Below are 17,660 nucleotides of genomic sequence, written 5' to 3' on the forward strand. Positions count from 1 at the left end.
CAAGTAGAACCTGAAATGTAATTGGCATATCGCACCAAAGTAAAAGACTCTGGGGTGGGTGGGTGGGGAGAATACAAGTCCAAGAAGGATTCAGAGGACCTAGTGGGGGTTGTATTGTTATATGGGAAACTGGGGAATGTTATGCATGTACAAACTATTGTACTTACTGTTGAATGTAAAACATTAATTCCCCAATAAAAAAAAGAAAAAAAATATCAATTTATTACTATAGTAAAAATTTATTTTTGGGAGTCAGACTGTAGTGCAGGTTAAGCGCAGGTGGCACAAAGCGTAAGGATCCGGGTTTGAGACCCCAGCTCCCCACCTGCACGGGAGTCGCTTCACATGCTAGAAAAAGAAGACTTCTGAACCCCACCACTAACCAGGTGTAGTGACTGAGGTCCAGAGATGAGAACTTATTTTATCGAAGTCACAGACATCATTGTACAGATTCATCAGAGTTTTAGGGAAGTTAACACAACAAATATTAAAGTTAGTGAGAACCCAGACAGATTCTAGCATAGTGGAATTTGTAATGCTAGTTGTATATATATATTTTTTGTTTGTTTGTTTTTTTGTTACCTGCTTCACCACTCAAGGTTTCCCCACTGCAAGTGAGGAGGAATAGAGGTTGAACCCAGGTCCTTGAACATGGTAACATGTGCACACAACCAGGTGCACTACTATCACACCCCTATCATTTCTTATAAGTCAGGGTTTAAAGTCCACTGAAGAAAGTTATGTAGTGCCATCTCTAAATACACTTCTCATAAAGAGATGGCTAACATAAGTCTCTCAGATGTATCTGGTTGTCAAGCTAGTATCTAAAATTTGTTCTGAGTTCTTTGATCTTAATGTTCTCTAAGTTTGGTTGGGATTATCTCCATTTTAGGTGGATTTATGATGAAAACAGGTCTCCACTTCAAACTTAAGAGAAAGGTAAAAACAGTATTCAGGGTGGTCCGGGAGGTGGCACAGTGATAAAACTTTGGACTCTCAAGCAGGAGGTCCTGAGTTTGATCCCCTGCAGCACATGTGCCAGAGTGATGTCTGGTTCTTTCTCTCTCCTCCTATATTTCTCATTAATAAATAAATAAAATAATAATAAAAAACAGTATTCAGGGACTCATTAAGTGGGGTGCCTTCTGGGGTTGGGGTTTGCTGAAACTTTTAATGAGCATAGTAAAGTAGAAGACCCAAGGAGACTAGTTAAATTACTGCCTAATTGGAAAAATATAGAAGTTTATGTTTCATTGCGATCTCAGAGCAGAATACTAGTTAGTCAAAAGAAAAACTTAACTATGACTATCAAATTCAAAAGAACAAAGTCTTAATAACATCTGAAGAAATATAAATTACATCTATCAAAATGAACATTGTGAAACAGTTGACATGTAACCATTCTATGCTAATTAATACAATTAGTAGAGTATGTGCAAGGCCTTTTGTAGTATAAAGGTCTCCTATAGACTTATTCTAAGTATATATGATTAAAATCATATCATTACATTTTTTAAAAGATTTATTTATTAATAAGAGAACCAGATCACTCTGGCACATGCAATGCTGGGGAATGAATTCAGGACCTTACATTTGAAAGTCCAAGGCATTATCCACTGTGCTATTTCCTGGTATGCTCAAATTGATGAACAACTGAAATTGAAAATGCTATAATTCTGATGACTACAGGATATTGTATATAATCAGTGTAATAGCTAGATTATAAGATACCATATACTTAACAAATTTATTTTATATTAGATTCCATTGTTAGTTATTGAATTAGAAAATCAGATTAAAAAAATTTTTTTAAAAAGATTTTATTTATTTGTGAGAAGATATGAGGAGAGAAAGAACCAGACATCACTCTGGCACATGTGCTGCTGGGGATCAACTCAGGACCTCATGCTTGAGAGTCTAAAGCCTTATCACTGTGCCACCTCCTAGACCACAGATTAAATCTTTTAAAATTTATTTAAATAAAAAATATCAACAAGACAGGGAGTCAGGCGGTAGTGCAGCAGGTTAAGCGTCGGTGGTGCAAAGTGTAAGGATCCCGGTTCAAGCCCCTGGCTCCCCACCTGTAGGGGGTTCCCTTCACAGGTGGTGAAGCAAGTCTGCAGGTGTCTATCTTTCTCTCTCCCTGTCTTCCCTTCCTCTCTCCATTTCTCTCTGTCCTATCCAACAATGACGACATCAACAATAATAACTACAAGAACAATAAAAGCAAGGGCAACAAAAAGGAAATGAATATTTTAAAAAAAAAATCAACAAGACCATAGGATAAGAGGTATACAATTCCTACTACCAGAGTTCCATATCCCATCCCCTACATTGGAAGCTTTCCTATTTTTTATCCCTCTGGGAGCATGGGCCCAGGATCATTATGGGGTGAGAAGGTAGGAGGTCTGGCTTCTGTAATTGCGTCTCTGCTGAACATGGGTATTGGCAGGTTGATCCATACTCCCAGTCTGTCTCTATCTTTCTCTAGTGGGGCAGGGCTCTGGCTCTGGAGAGGTGGGGTTCTAGGACACATTGGTGAGGTCTTCTGCCTAGGGAAGTCAGGTTTGGCATCATGGTAGCATCTGCAATTTGGGAGCTGAAAAAGCATTAAGATATAAAGCAGAACAAATTGTTTAGTAATCTGGAGCCTAAAGGCAAGAATATAGAAGATGAGATTTGGGGTCTCCATTTTGGAAAAAGCTAATGGGTGTATTTTAGGTATATTCCAAGGGGCCCAGGACTTTACAAAATTTTGCCTGAGCCTGACAGCTCACATGCAGGTGGGTTAAAGGTATTATCTGGGGAGATGGAATCAGAGTTGGGGGTGGAACTAGAAAGCTGAATCAGGGAAGAGAGTAGCTCCCAATATGAGAAAATTATAAAAATATTGTTAACTGTAAACCCCATCGATTTGATCTGGGGCCCATATTTAGCACAGGAGCCTGTGTAACCTTTGCATCCCTGTAGGTCTGAGTTTGCATTCCGTGGTCATAGTTAGGAACGTTTTAGGCTGCACTCACTTTAGGACCCATCTTCCTTGAGTGGTAGAGTATCTTGTCCCAACCTCCCTTTAGAGAATGGGGCAGTCTCTACCATTGTTGATGCACATTGTAGGGGCCCACAAAGGGGTCCATTATGTTGTTCCTGATGGAGATGATCATTGACAGTGGAAAGACGAATCTATTAGATCTAAGTCTAGGCCCATCATATCTATGCAGGAATCCCAGGATTCCCTGACTACAGCCTGGGTAATTGGGTGGCCTGATAGTAACCAAAAGAGCATGGTAATGTGTGGTCTGTCAAATATACCACTGCCAGCCACCCAATTATTAACTGTCTTCAATCTTATTTTAACTGTTATATGCCTTGGTGAACTTAGGTGTGTATTTTTCTTGGAACCCAACTGAGCCTTCTGGACCTGGGAAATCTTTCTCCACCAGGATTATCTTTGGGGTTCATCACCTGCACTAAGTCTCCAAGTGGGGAGGCTGGACGGTAGTGCAACGGGTTAAGCACACATGGCACAAAGCACAAGGACCAGCGTAAGGATCCCGGTTCGAGCCCCCCAGCCTCGCAAGCAATGAAGCAGGTCTGCAGGTGTCTTTCTCTCCCGTGTCTTCTCCTCCTCTCTCCATTTCTCTGTCCTACCCAACGACAATGACAGCAATAACGAGGGCAACACCAAGGGCAACAAAATGGGAAAAAATGGCAGGCCAAAAAAAAAACAAACACTGGTTCCAGCAGCTATTTTACTTTTTTTTAATAGAGAGAAGCAAAGAGGGAAACAGCTACAGTACCATTCCTCCACTCATGGAGCTTCTCCCCTGCAGGTGAGAGGCCCAAACTCAGGTCTTCCTTGTGTGTATTCTACCAGGTGTGCTATCACTCGGCTGCGATTCCCTTTAGTTTGGGGAAATTCTCAGCTACTATTTTTACAAATATGAATAGTTCCTCTATTTTCTTTCTTTTTTAAAATTTTTTATTAAGAAAGGATTAATGAACAAAAACATAAGGTAGGAGGGGTACAACTCCACACAATTCCCACCACCCAATCTCCATAACCCACCCCCTCCCATGATAGCTTTCCCATTCTCTAGCCCTCTGGGAGCATGGACCCAGGGTCGTTGAGGGTTGCAGAAGGTAGAAGGTCTGGCTTCTGTAATTGATTCCCCTATTTTCTTTCTTGAAGAAAATTTTGTTATCTTCATTTTGCCTTACTATTTTTGTTGTTGTGGGAAGAGGGGGTCTTCTACCTTGAGAAAACCAGAGCCCCACTGAGTGAGGCTTATGAGATGTCAGGGATTAAACTCAGCACATTATGAGGTCACCACCTCCTAGGCTGCCTGTTATTCCCCACTTTCATCTTTGGTATTTGTCTTCTTGCAGTTATATTAATTCCCCCACTATTCCATTGGATATGTTGCAGTCCTTTACCAAAACTCTTCTCACATAGGTAAGCACCCCTGGTTCCACAGCTTTGGTTTCACTAGGTTTATGTCATTAGTTCTGAATTTGAGATTTTCCTCAAGCTGCTATCTGGCCCAATATTACAGGTGAAGTTCCAGAGATGATCTCCCCCAAAGTAAATATATATTGACAAACTACCAAGTTACTTATTTTAGGTTAAGGTGTTATAATAAATTTATAACATTTCAATGAATATTTACTGATTTCTATATAGCTGACTACTGCTCTAGCAGGAATAAATATCCTTCATTAGTTTATTATCCATTTGTGTTTCATTAGATTGTCTTTTATACTTGTCATCTTACTCTGGCACACCAGAATTCTATATTTTACTTAGACAGTATTTTTTTTTAAATTATTTTAAAGATGCATTTATTTAGCCTCCAGGGTTATCACTGGGGCTCGGTGCCAGCACTACAAATTCACTGCTCCTGGAGGCTATTTTTCCCATTTTGTTGCCCTTGTTGTGGTTACTGTTGTTATAGCTGCTGTTGGATAGGACAGATAAATTGAGAGGGGAAAAAGCAAGGGGGAAAGACAGACACCTGAAGACCTGCTTCACAGCTTGTGAAGCGACCCCCCTGCAGGTGGAGAGCTGGGGGTTCAAATCGGGATCCTTATGCCGGTCCTGGCGCTTTGTGCCATGTGCACTTAGCCCACTGCACTACTGCCCAGCTCCCTACTTTGACAGTAAGAACTGACTTATGCTCAATTCTAACAAAGTTGATTTTCTAAAGACTTACTTTTTTCCAGTAATTGTATTTATTTTGGTCACTGGGATTTCACCACTCTGATTTGACTTTTTAAGATAAAGACAGGTGATGGGGATGCGGAAGATAACACAATAGCAAAGTTTCCTCTAATACAGTAGGGGCCAGGTTTGAAATAAGTCAAATGCAAGACAAAGCAGACATACTACACTCTGAGTGAATCAACTTTGCTGGCCCTTTCTATATATAAACTTTATGTTATAACCTTTTTACCTACAAATGGTTTCAATGACCTATTTTGATTCTTTCTCCATCAGGGTTATTACTTGGGACTCAGCAGTTTGCAGTGTCACTAGTCATCAGCTTCCCCCACCCCCAACACACACCTCTTTCATTTTTGATAGGGAGAAACTCCTGTAGCATTGGTGCATAGCTGTTTCTCCCCTGCAGCTGGGGACTTGGACTTGAACTTGGGACCTTGCACATGCTAATGTGTACTCTACTGGGTATGCTATCACCCAACAGCACCTACTTATTTTTTAATTTTTCCTTTTTTATCTTTTTGCATTATCAAGCTATCTAGGACCATGTACAAATAATAGTGGCAATGAGAGTGAATGGGAGTGGGAGGAAGGGCAGTGTGTGTGGCAACTTTGAGACCAGATGGAAAAAAGGTGAATAAAAGGGGGACAAAGAGATGGCGCTTACTTAGTGACTACCTCCTACCCCACCAAAAAAAGAAAAACCTACAAAGGCATATAAAAATATTTTTTAAATTTCTATAAATATATTTTAAAAGTAGCATTCAAACCAGTTAACCTATACCATTAACTCCTGTTGGTGCTAATGTTTTCTAAATTATAAAGAATGTTGCGTGCTTGCTATGGCAGCACATATACTAAAATTGGAACAAGCGATCCAGAGGGTGGCGCAGTTGATAAGGCATTGGACTCTCAAGCATAAGGTCCTGAGTTCAATCCCCAGGAACACATGTACCAGAGTGATATCTGGTTCTTTCTCTCTCTCCTATCATTTCTCATGAATAAATAAGTGAAATAAAAAAAAATTGGAACAATACAGAGAAGAGTATGACCCCTGCACAAGGATGACACACAAATTTGTGTCGCTTTCCATATTAAAAAAAAAAGGGGGGGGCACAGGTAGATAGCATAATAGTTATGCAAAAAGACCCAAATGCCTGAGGCTACAAAGTCCCAGGTTCAATCCCCTGTACTACCATCAGGCAGAGCTGAGCAGTGCTCTGGATTAAAAAAAAAAAAAATGTTGCTGCTGTGGTTCTAGAATAGCTGACTGGACTAGCCATTATTCTTTCTAGATTGAAATAAAGACTTTCTGGAGACAAAGAAATGGATTTTTCAAAGGGTCCCACAGAGCAAAAGACAGGTAAACAAGAGTCAAATAAAATACACATACATTAAACATAACCCTGCTAGTGACTTGGCAGGGATATGTTTAATGTGACTAGGGTTATGTTTAAAGGTGACTCGGCCAGTCACTTCAAGGAGTTGGAGAGAGGAGAGGTCCACACACATCTTTATCTGGATACTCACAAAGACAACCATGAAATGTTTGCCTGTGCTATCTTTATCGTGTAGAAAGGTAACAGATCTGTGCTAGGAGCTGGAAGGAACTTCTCTATACCCTCAAGAGTCCTTAACCAGTAAAGATTCCTCCATGTTTCCGGAAGGTGGTGGGGCTCCAAAAATCTTGGCAAGGAGTCCTTTGTTGGAGCGTGCCTGATTCTCGGCGTTAGCCAAACGAGCACGTTCACGTCCCCCAGGTCGTGCAGCCTTCCGGGCCCTCAGCTCCTGCTCAGTAAGCCGTTGGGCAAAGGCCCAAGAGCCATTCGGGCGATCAGAGTTTCCATCAGCCGCAAGGAAGCGTTTTCCCTGCTCCACATTTCGAAGATAGAAGTCAGTCTCTCGTTTGGCCTGGGCAACCTCTGCCCTTAGGCGTTGTCTGCGCACCTGGCGCTCAAAGGCAAGATGCTCGCTGAGGTGAGACCAGGTGAACCGGTGTAAATACTGCAGGTAGAAAAGACAAGAAAAGATGTGCATAGGATTGGTCAAGGATGGAGAGGAGATGGGATAAGGCCAGTCAAATAACCAACATGAGGGGTCTCACCTTGAGGTTCCATAGGTCATAACGGAAGGGGCTGCGCTTCCGGGCACCCATGGGAGTGTTATGGAGACTGGCCGCCACTCGTTTGGCTACTCGCTTGTCCCGGAACTCCACCCAGCCCTCGGTGTAGTCTTTGCTGTATTTGGAACGCTTCTTCCCATCCGTGGTCGAGGCTTTCTTTTTTCGCCTGATGAACCCATCTGTATGCCAAGGACAACAGTGGTCAAGAAAGCTGATGCAGCACTCATTCAAATGCAACTCCCACTCTCACAGACCTCCAAACCTACATGAGGGAAAGAATCTCATCTCAAAGGGAGGGTCCTTGTCCCACCTCTCCTGAATGGTCTCCCTCACCATCTCACTAATTTCCTCCCATGTCATCTCCTTATTTAGGTCTGGTCTGAATATTCTATTTACAATCCACATTAGGTCCAGTGAAACTGCTCACCAGATAAAGCATAAGAGTGCAGCCCAAGTTTGAGCCTAGACACCAAACCAGAATGTCCTGGCACAGGAGGCAGATGTGGTGCTGTAGTGTGACTCTCTCTCCCTCTCCCTCTCTGTCTTTCTTTTGCTCTCTAGCTGAAAGAAAGAAAGAAAAAAAAAAGCACATAAATAAAGCCCACACTATTATCAGCCCTAATTCCTAAATCAACAGGAGGTGCAGGACTGTCAGGTAACTTTTAAGTTCAAGGACATCGGTTCGAGCTCCTGCTCCCTATCTGCAGGGGAAGAGGCTTTACTAGTGGTGAGGCAGGTCTGCAGGTACCTATCTTTCTCCCTCTCTATCCACGCTTCCCTCTCAAATTCTCTGTCCTGTCAAAATAAAATAGAAAGGGGGGCAGGCGGTGGCGCACCTGGTTAAGCAAACAAACTACAGCTCTTGATCCCCACCTGCAGGGGTGAAATAGATTTCAAAGTGTCTACTTCCTTCTCCTCTCTCAATTCTTCTGTCTCTATGCAATAATAATGGGGGGGGGAGTGCTGGCACCGAATCGAGGCGATAACTCTGGTGGAGTTATAATAATAAAATAATAATAAAAAAGCGCACTTCTATTGACTGATCGATTTACAGTCATCGTGGGGGCTTCACAGCTTTGGGGTCGACTTTTTCAAGTAGCAAGTAGCGGAGAGACAGAAGCTGCTGAAGCTTCCTCCAAGGAGAGGGATGAGTGGCGGACACCGAAGCCTTGATAGCATGTCTTTTTTTTTTTTCTTTTTCTAAACCTTAGCTAAAACAGAGATGGGTTCTGCTTTTTTAAAAAAAAAAAAAAAAAAAAGTTTTTCATTCAAGCTGTATCCATTTAACAAACTCAAGTTAAGGTCATTAAAGAATGGTCTCCAATTGAGGAACGAGAGTCAGCTGGACCACTGAACAGCACACACCTCTCACCCCATTAGCAGCACAAGCTAACCACCAATGGTGAGCACCGCACCATCACCGCGACCGCCACCACCGCCTCCTCCAGCGCCAGGATCTGCGAGACCGAGGCAACAGGACGCGCCGGGGTGCTCCCCTCCCCGTCAGGGCCAGCACACTCACCCTCAGGCTGGAAAAAAACGCGCCCGACCTCGCCGTAGGCGCTCATCAGATTCCGTACGTGCAGAGGCCGAAAGCGAGGCGGAAGGTGACCCAGGTACACAATACCGGGCACCACCCGCTTCTTGCCGCTAGAAGCTGCTTCTTCGAAGTCTTCCTGATCCCCCTCCGCCTCTGATTTCGGCTCCGCAGCTTCTCCCAACGATTGTCCGGCCTCTTTCTCCGACTCCTCCGCCTCCATGCTTGCCGACCAGCGAGCCGTGACAGTCGTAAAGCAGCGTCCGACGCACAGCGCGTGGGACGGCTTACAATGAGGGGTGGGGCCTACTCGAGCGATGACCAATGAGAGAACTAAAGTGGGCGACGCTAGTGAGTTGCGTAAGAGGGCGGAAGTGGGGTTCCCGGTGGGCCCCGAGAACCCAAATTTCAGAGGGAGATCAAAGGCTCAGCTCTCACACTTCCCTGAGCGGGAGTAGCAGAACCATAAGAGTTGTATAAGACTGTCGCCTATGGAAATTTTGGAGAATTATCTTAGGAATTTGGGAGATTTCTGTTTTCTAACCATCAAAATAGCCGCACTGAGGGTCCCACCAAGTCTTATCCAGGTGCATTTTTATGTATATTTAAACATTTTGAAAAACTCATCAATCAATGAGAACTAGAGTATCTCTGGCACATGCGACGCTAGGGATCAAGCTTAGACTTCATGCTTTGGAGCCCAACGCCTTTTGTGCCACTTCCTGGCCACGATAATTTTTTTTTGTATTCTCTTTATTGAATTAATGATTTACAGTCAACAGTAAAATACAATCGTTAGTACATGTGTAACATTTCTCAGTTTTCCACATAACAATGTAATCCCTCTAGGTCCTTTGCCATCATGTTCCGGGACCTGAAACCAAAGCACTGCTCAGCTCTTAGCTTATGGTGGTGTGAGTGGATTAAAAACACCCCCTTCCTCTTCTGTCTTCAAGTGTGGCTTCAATGAAGATCAAGTAAGTTACCAGAAATGTAAATTTTGTTGAATTGAGATTGTGTTGTCAGATGTACAAATGACCCGTCTCAGGTGACCCTGTCTGCTCGCTTAATTCTATCCTTCGAGGAGGTTGTCATGACAGACTTGCCATCTGATAGTAAACTGCTATAACCTGTCTGCATTAAAACACCCGACCCCAAGGTTCCACCCTGGGCTCTAGGGGTCTATTCCGATACCTAGCCAGAGGTGTCTTTCCCGCCCTTGCTGAGCCTCTGCCCCTTCTTGTTTCTGATAATGTGCCCACCAGGGAGCGCTATCAGCATGCTTAGTGTTGGCTACTCTGGCTACCCACGCGAGTAGCAGAATGCACGCAAATGATATAATTGACTTCCTGGAAAGGACCGAGACTAGCAACCCAGAGATCTCCAGTGGAGAGAATTATGTCCTCAATTATACTCCAAGACGACAGCTATTGCCGGACAGGGTCTAAATATATTTGAAAAGTTAACACGTCCACATTCCCTTTCATGAAGTAATATAAAAAAGCTAATAACCAGATGGAGGGTAGATAGCATAATGGTTATGCAAACAGACTCTCATGCCTGAGCATTCAAAGTCCTAGGTTCAATCTTACACCACTACAAGCCAAAGCTGAACAGTGCTCTGGTTATATTAAAAAAAAAAAAAAAGCTAATAACTAGACTGAATTCTCACAGACCCTGTTTTATTAATTTTGTAGAAGAAAATGTTATATCCGTTTCTATCTGCTCCTTTTTTGGAATAGACTTGGTTTGACATTGATTTCTTACACATGCTGTCTTAAAAACACTGAGTATATATGAAATGAGAACACCTTTTGGGATCGCTTCAAAATATTGGGTTCGACTATAAGCCAGAGCTGAACAGTGCTCTGGTGTTTCTCTCTCTGCATCTCTCAAAAATAAAGAAAATATGTTTAAAAATCGGGTTCATTGGGTGATGACTGTGATGGTGAGGTATGCCATCTTCTGTACTATGTGTATGTTTGAAATTATTGTTAATAATATACTTAGATAAGTGCTAACTTAGAGAATCCTAAAGGGCATTCGAACCTGGGGGGAGGTATGGAACTAAAATATTAGGATGGGTGTTTTTCTTCCCACACCCCCCCCACAGCCCCCCCACTTTAATTCAGTAAAATTTACATTTCCCATAACCTGAGTTAGAGCAACTCAACACCTGAAGGAACTAGGGGAAGGGGGGTACTTTTAATGCACTTGTTCATCTGTGTGCACAAAGTAGCAGTGTGATGCTGGCTATGTTCAACATACTTAGATGTTGCTGCAAAGAACCAGGCCTACACAATGCCAGTGTGAACTTTCCAAAAATCCAAATCCTTTGAGCTAGATTCAACCCAGCAACCTAAGGATGTCAATGGGGAAAGCCTATAGCCCTTGGCTCTGCAAACTGGACTATCAAAGGGACCAAAATCTACAGCCTTTGAATAACTGACCATTCTAATGATTTTTGTTTAGTCTACATATTAACTAATATATACATACACCTGATTGAGTGCACATGTTACAATGCTCAAAGAACAGGGTTCAAGTCTCTAGTCCTCACCCTAGGAGGAAGTGGTGAAGCAGTTTTATAGCTCTCTCTCTTTCTGTCTCTCCCCTTCCCTTTCAATTTATTTCAGTCTCTATCAAATAAGTTAATTAAATATTTAAAATATATGTAGGCAAATCTGAAAACCTCAACTTTCTAGGATTCTTTTTTAAATTTTTAAAAATATTTATCTATTTATTTTCCCTTTTGTTGCCCTTGCTGTTTTTTTATTGTTGTTGTAGTTACTATTGTTGTTGTTAGATAGGACATAGAGAAATGGAGAGAGGAAGGGAAGAGAAAGATAGACACCTGCAGACCTGCTTCACTGCTTGTGAAGTGGGATCCTTAAGTCAGCCTTTGTATTCTCTCTCTCTCTTTTCATCTAAATGAAAAAGAGGTCATAAGTAAAATCTCATGCGTTCGAGACCTTGCCTCCAAAGATAAAAATTCACCATAACTATTTAAGGAAAAATGCTTTTTAGTTCTCCCTCAGCATCTAGGGGGTGAATAAGTTCTTAAACTGCAAGCATTATAAAAGCACAGGTCAGGGTGAGGTGGTGGCGCACCTAGTTAAGTGCATACATTACAATGCTCAAGGACTCAGGTTCAAGCCCCTGGTTCCCCCCCTACAGGGGGAAAGCTTCACAAGTGGTGGAACGGGGCTGCAGGTGTCTCTGTCTCCCTGTATACCTACCCCCTCTCAATTTCTCTCTAATAAGTAAACTAAAAATCTTTTTATAAAAAGCATACGCCAGACTAACACTTGATGAGAACAAGTTATTGAACAGCACAAGTACCTCCAACCATGACAAATTACTACCCTTCCTATCCATGCTGGTCGTTTTGAGAATGGAAACTGATAACTAATTAAATTGTCATCCTTAGATTAAAACCTCAAAAGTTAATAAATATTAAAAAGAAAAAGGTAGCCATCATCAATCTAGGTAAGAGGTAAATCAGTACAAATCACGTGGTCCCAAATATACCACGCACTCCCTCCCTGACTGAACAGGCCCAGACAGGATCACTAAGAAAATGAACGCATTGACAATCCACAGTCTAGGATCGAAAGTCAACCAATCACCATCTGAGAAACTTTTCATCAATCAGAACTACACTGACTGGAAACTTCATTTGCATAGAGGGCTTCTCACAAATGAGAATTAGGCCCACTTTCCCAGCTGCCTTCAACATAAATTCCAGAAGTTGGCTGAAATGCCTGTTAACTATGTCTTTGACACTTGTAGTTCTAAATACTCAAATAAGGATTGCTGTAGCATTTGACACAGGCTTTTGCAGTCAAACTGTGAGGGAGCATAGGCTATAAATTTATTGCCCCTTTTTCATCCTTAATGCCGATCTTTAAAAAAATGCCATGGCAAGCGAAATGAGAACACATTTTGGGTTTGTGTAGAAAGCTTAGCGGTTGGGGCAGGATGTACATTTGTGACAATTTGTGCAAAATATGGTTGTTGTTTATGGGCAATGGATACAATGAAACGTACTAATATTTTTCCTACTTTGGGGTATGTTCGAATTTGCTCTTAATACGAAGAATTAGCTAGAACTGCTGAAAATAATGTTACCCCAGAGAGCTGTTGCATATCTGAATCTTTAACAAAATTAAATTGAAAAGCCTGAGAGCAGGGCTCCCTTCCCACTCTTCAACACTTTTCATGCGCCTGTGCAAATGAATGCCGTAGCAAACGTTCTTTGACTTGTTGGGTCAATTTGCAGACACAACAGTAACCCACATAATTCAGATGGGGTGGGTGTGGCCAGACACTAGGAGGGCGCCAACAACCCACGGGGGCCGGGCACGGACTGACGGGATGCTGGGAGAGAGGCTGTAATCAAATGTGCATTTCATACTTGAAAATTAAAGACTTGCTAAGGGTGTGTCCTTTCAGGGACCTGACAACCTTTATTTCTCTATTGTGATCTAACGAAATTCTTTTGCGGACCGAGAGGGTCCAAAACTTTTGTCCTTCGAGCCGGATTCGAACCAGCGACCTAAGGATGTCCAGATTACACCTTACTCCTACAGTCCTCCGCTCTACCAACTGAGCTATCGAAGGATCAGCTAGTAGGAGTTTGGACTTTCAGGGTCAATTACTTTAAAAGCTGTAACAATGATTTTGTTGTTTTTTTTGCTTTAGTGATATTCACCTTTTAAAGTACCCATCAACCTTAAACCATCTTAAAAGCAGAACGTATTCCATATAATGATCTAGGTAAGGAATTTTCATAGGTTTATAAATGTATAAAAATCACTGGATTTAGGACCTGGTGGTGGAGCCACCTTGTTGAGCAGCACCTTATCATGAGCAAGGACTTGGGGTTTGAACATCCTGTCCCCACCTGCAGGAGGAAAGCTTTGCAAGTAGTGAAGCAACGGTGTTTCTCTTTCTCTTTTTTTCCTACTGTACCTCCCCCACCCTCTCGTCGGTTTCTGTCTTTATCCAATAAATACATTTTTTTAAATCACTGGGTTGTACGTTAGGATATAAACCAATGTATATCTCAAAACAAAAACCCGGTATCCATAACCTTCTCCCCTAGATGTAATATGGTTTCGTATGGAACCCTTGGATTTCTTGCTGTCACCTAAGGTCACATCCTTTTCCTCAAGTGCCTGGGTTTGCTCAGTAAATATAGTTGTCCTAAATACAACTAGACTGAGGCTCTCAGGGTTCTGAAAAAGAACATTGTCCAAAGTATTTTTGTACCATTGAGACGACACATTTGCAACAGTCCAACAAATAGCATGTATATGAATTCATCTAATGAGGTAATATATATATATACACACATATATATACACATATATATACACATATATATATATAAAGAGGGTTTGTGGTTGTTGTAAACTTTCTCAGTTGAATAGACTGTTCGGGAAGGTCATATATTACACAGTTGTAATGGAGCAATTAAACTGAAAAACAAAACTTTCTTTTAAATCAGTAATATGAAAGGATAACTTTGTCCAAGCTATGACAAAATATCACAGAGTGGGTGACTTAAACAATAGAAAATTAGTTTTCTCACAGTTCTGAAGAGTGGAAATTCAAGATCAATGTAATACCATTTGTTTTTTAGGTGAGAGCTCTCTGTATGCCTCACAAATTTGTGTTCTCACATGAAAGAAGAGAGAACATTTCCTAGTGTCTCCTCATTAATGGAGGTCTGCCTCTCAGGAACTTATGACCTTAATGACATGCATAATTTTACAGCAATAAGTTCTGGTAAATGCATATCTGGGTCATATTGTTATTATATGAACATCATATTCTATTTACACAATCCTAGATTTATAGCCTATCACATGTTTAGACTCTATGTGATCTCTGTCATATATATATGCCATTGATGGAGACTTTGTTTAGCAAAACGTGACTGTATTTCTATTTAAAATAATTAGATTTGGGGGGCTAAGCTTCAGCTTATGAATTTGGGGATGATGTGGGGAGTAAAACACCTTAACTGAGATCTGTGAGCTTAGAGTTGAGTCAGCAGTTTAACAATTGGTGTAGAGTCCAGTCAGCTGGCTGATTGTGGAGATGGCAGATGAGAAAGAAGACCCCACACTTGAGGAAGAATATGAAGAAATTGGAGGATGTGCAGAAGGTGGACAGGGTAAAAGAAAGAGACTTTTCTCAAAAGAATCGCAATGTATGGTGTATGTGTTTGGGGATTACCAGAATCCTTAATCCTTAAACTGAGTATAATGTGTGTGTGTGTGTGTGTGTGTGTGTTGTGTGTGTGTGTTGTGTGTGTGTGTTGTGTGTGTGTGTGTGTGTGTGTGTGTGTGTATAGTAATTTGTTTATTGACAAAGACCAAAGGATTCCTCAGCTTTGACTTATAATGGTTTTGGGGGATTAAGCCTGGGACCTCAGAGCTTCAGGCAAGAGATTCTTTTGCATAAGCATTATGCTGTTTCTTCCGTACTATAATTATATTTATACACCCCCTTCTTTTCAAATTAGCTCTACAGGTCTGAAACTAAGAAGAAATTAACTGGGACGCGCGCCTCCTAGTGGTCATGTCCCCACCGGTAAGTTTGTTTTTTTTTTCCTTTCTGAAAGCGAACCTTCAGGGTCATAATTAGGGACTCAAAGCAATCTGTTTCTAGGGTCAGCAGTAACAACTGGTGGAAATTTTAGGAGAGCAGGGATTGACAGAAACTATTGGAAGGACGCAAACCCAACTTGATTGCTTAGAAAACTTGATGTCTCTTTCTGAATGTACCTGTCCCTGACTTATAGTCTCCATTTTCCGGAGATAGGAATCTAGTGTTAAAAGTCGAAGACACATGTTTTTGTAGACTCCACACTCTTGCTCACGCTTGGTCTTGTCTCAAGACGACTCAGGAGAGGAGTAACTTGGTTCTTTAAGATGACATTGACTACAAGGTTGCCACGAAGGCTGTTAATATTGTACAGATGTTAAAGGGGGTGAGGAAGAGACAGTCACTTGTCAGGGTGGGGAATTAGCTCAAATGGTAGAGCGCTCGCTTAGCATGCGAGAGGTAGCGGGATCGATGCCCGCATTCTCCAGTTTTTTAAAATTTTAATCTTAACTCCCACTCCTGTAGACACTTTGCTAAAATTCCATCCGTTAGGGTCCATTTCATAAAAGCAATGGCACTTATTTCAAAAGTCACTTACTCACCGTTACTTCATTTCCCACCTGCTGTAATGTTTCTTGGTGCTACGGTAAGTAAAGTCTAATTTTGGGGCATAGTCTCACGTTTTGCAGAGCTCTGTCATGTAGACTGACAGATCGGCACAGAAGTATTTATGCGTTCATATATCTACATTTTTTTTCTCAGAATTTATCTCCTATGTCCATCTTAATGAGAGTCAGCTTAAGTTCTCACAACTGAGATAAATAATTTCTATTTCTTAGTGTAATGGTGAAGGACTAAGGAACATCTAGGTGTGTTTGAGGGGTTGTTTTTTGTTTGTTGTTAAACATTTCTCTCCTGCAGTCTTCTGACTAGTCTCTTGGGAGGGTAATGCTGTGGCTGTTACTAATATGAGGCTATGGTAGGATGTGAATCCCAGATACAAAGGTGTATAGCTCTGAAGAGCCTTACCTGAATCAAAATCTATGGTGTATCAGCAAGAAAGTCAGTCCAAGAATACCATAAACATTGTATCCAAGGCCCAAATGTTATCTTCAAAAATTGGATTATTATTTTTCCTTTTTTTTTTTTTTTGGTTCTTTTATCCACAATCCACTTTCTAAAGGCAATGAGCTAATCAAGAACTACCAATTTAGACAAATCTACAAGCCTCAACACAGGTGAATCTGAATCTCACAGTGAATCTTAAACCACTACCATGATTCAACAGATCTTGGCTTCTGTGTTATTTATTAACTCTCCTAATGGCTGTGATACATACCAAAGTTTGATACACCTTTAAAGAATAAAAAGCTATACATCATAACAGGAGAAAATCCAATAAATTATCAAGCACGAAATCTTCTTTCTTACTTTGTTATCTTTGAAGAGATATTAGGTGCCCAGGAGAACATCTCTGAGACAAGATAGTAGTAGAAGTAAAAATATACTGAGACTGAGACAAAATTAGCAACTATGTTTTATAATTAAGAAATCTCTACCAGGTGGGGGAAAAAAATCTTTCTCCAAATGTACTATTTCTTTTTTTTTTTATCATCTATTTATCTGTCATATATATATTTATTTATTATTTTTGAACCATGGTTGTTCCTGAGGTTCTGCAACTGAGTGCTTCCACAATTCCCTGAAGCCAATTTCTCTTTTTCCGTCCCTTTGGTACCTCTGTTTCTTTCTTTCCCTAGCATCTTTTCTTCTTTCTTTCTTTCTTTCTTTTTGTCTTTCTTTCTTCCTTCCTTCCTTCCTTCCTTCCCCTCTTCCTCCCTTTCTCCCTTCTTTCCTTTTTTTTTTAAATAATTCATTTCTTTATTGGGGAATTAATGTTTTACATTCAACAGTAAATACAATAGTTTGTACATGCATAACATTCACCAGATTCCCATTTAACAATACAACCCCCACTATGTCATTCATCATCTTTCATGGACCTGTATTCTCCCCACCCACCCACCCACCCACCCCAGAGTCTTTTACTTTGGTGTAATACTCCAAAAATGTACTATTTCTTTGTCCTAAAATGTTAAGTTTTCTACTCGTAGCGGTTCTCAAACCTTGCAGCACATAAAAATTAACCGGAAATCTTTTAA

The 17,660-nt window shown here is 41.2% G+C and overlaps 1 protein-coding gene, 1 long non-coding RNA gene and 3 other non-coding genes across 5 annotated transcripts; 3 read left to right on the top strand and 2 right to left on the bottom strand.

Moving 5' to 3' along the window:
- Window positions 1-6,213: 6,213 nt before the first annotated feature.
- On the top strand, window positions 6,214-6,320 carry LOC132538449 (U6 spliceosomal RNA). Its single transcript, XR_009549814.1, has one exon. It is a non-coding gene; the product is annotated as a U6 spliceosomal RNA (small nuclear RNA).
- A 402-nt stretch (window positions 6,321-6,722) lies between these two features.
- On the bottom strand, window positions 6,723-9,132 carry ABT1 (activator of basal transcription 1). Its single transcript, XM_007534582.3, has 3 exons — window positions 8,866-9,132; window positions 7,326-7,522; window positions 6,723-7,225 (listed from the first exon to the last, which is right to left on the bottom strand). Exons 1-3 carry the CDS (start codon window positions 9,101-9,103, stop codon window positions 6,845-6,847), a joined length of 816 nt encoding a protein of 271 aa, XP_007534644.1. The 5' UTR covers window positions 9,104-9,132; the 3' UTR covers window positions 6,723-6,844.
- Window positions 9,133-9,268: 136 nt separating this feature from the next.
- On the top strand, window positions 9,269-17,622 carry LOC132538046 (uncharacterized). Its single transcript, XR_009549448.1, has 4 exons — window positions 9,269-9,467; window positions 9,730-9,857; window positions 15,416-15,483; window positions 16,682-17,622. It is a non-coding gene; the product is annotated as an uncharacterized LOC132538046 (long non-coding RNA).
- TRNAY-GUA (transfer RNA tyrosine (anticodon GUA)) lies at window positions 13,411-13,503 on the bottom strand. Its single transcript has 2 exons — window positions 13,467-13,503; window positions 13,411-13,446 (listed from the first exon to the last, which is right to left on the bottom strand). It is a non-coding gene; the product is annotated as a tRNA-Tyr (tRNA).
- TRNAA-AGC (transfer RNA alanine (anticodon AGC)) lies at window positions 15,913-15,985 on the top strand. Its single transcript has one exon. It is a non-coding gene; the product is annotated as a tRNA-Ala (tRNA).
- Window positions 17,623-17,660: the final 38 nt, after the last annotated feature.

The sequence above is a fragment of the Erinaceus europaeus genome, chromosome 4 (genome assembly GCF_950295315.1).
Source record: "Erinaceus europaeus chromosome 4, mEriEur2.1, whole genome shotgun sequence".
Classification (NCBI taxonomy): domain Eukaryota; kingdom Metazoa; phylum Chordata; class Mammalia; order Eulipotyphla; family Erinaceidae; genus Erinaceus; species Erinaceus europaeus.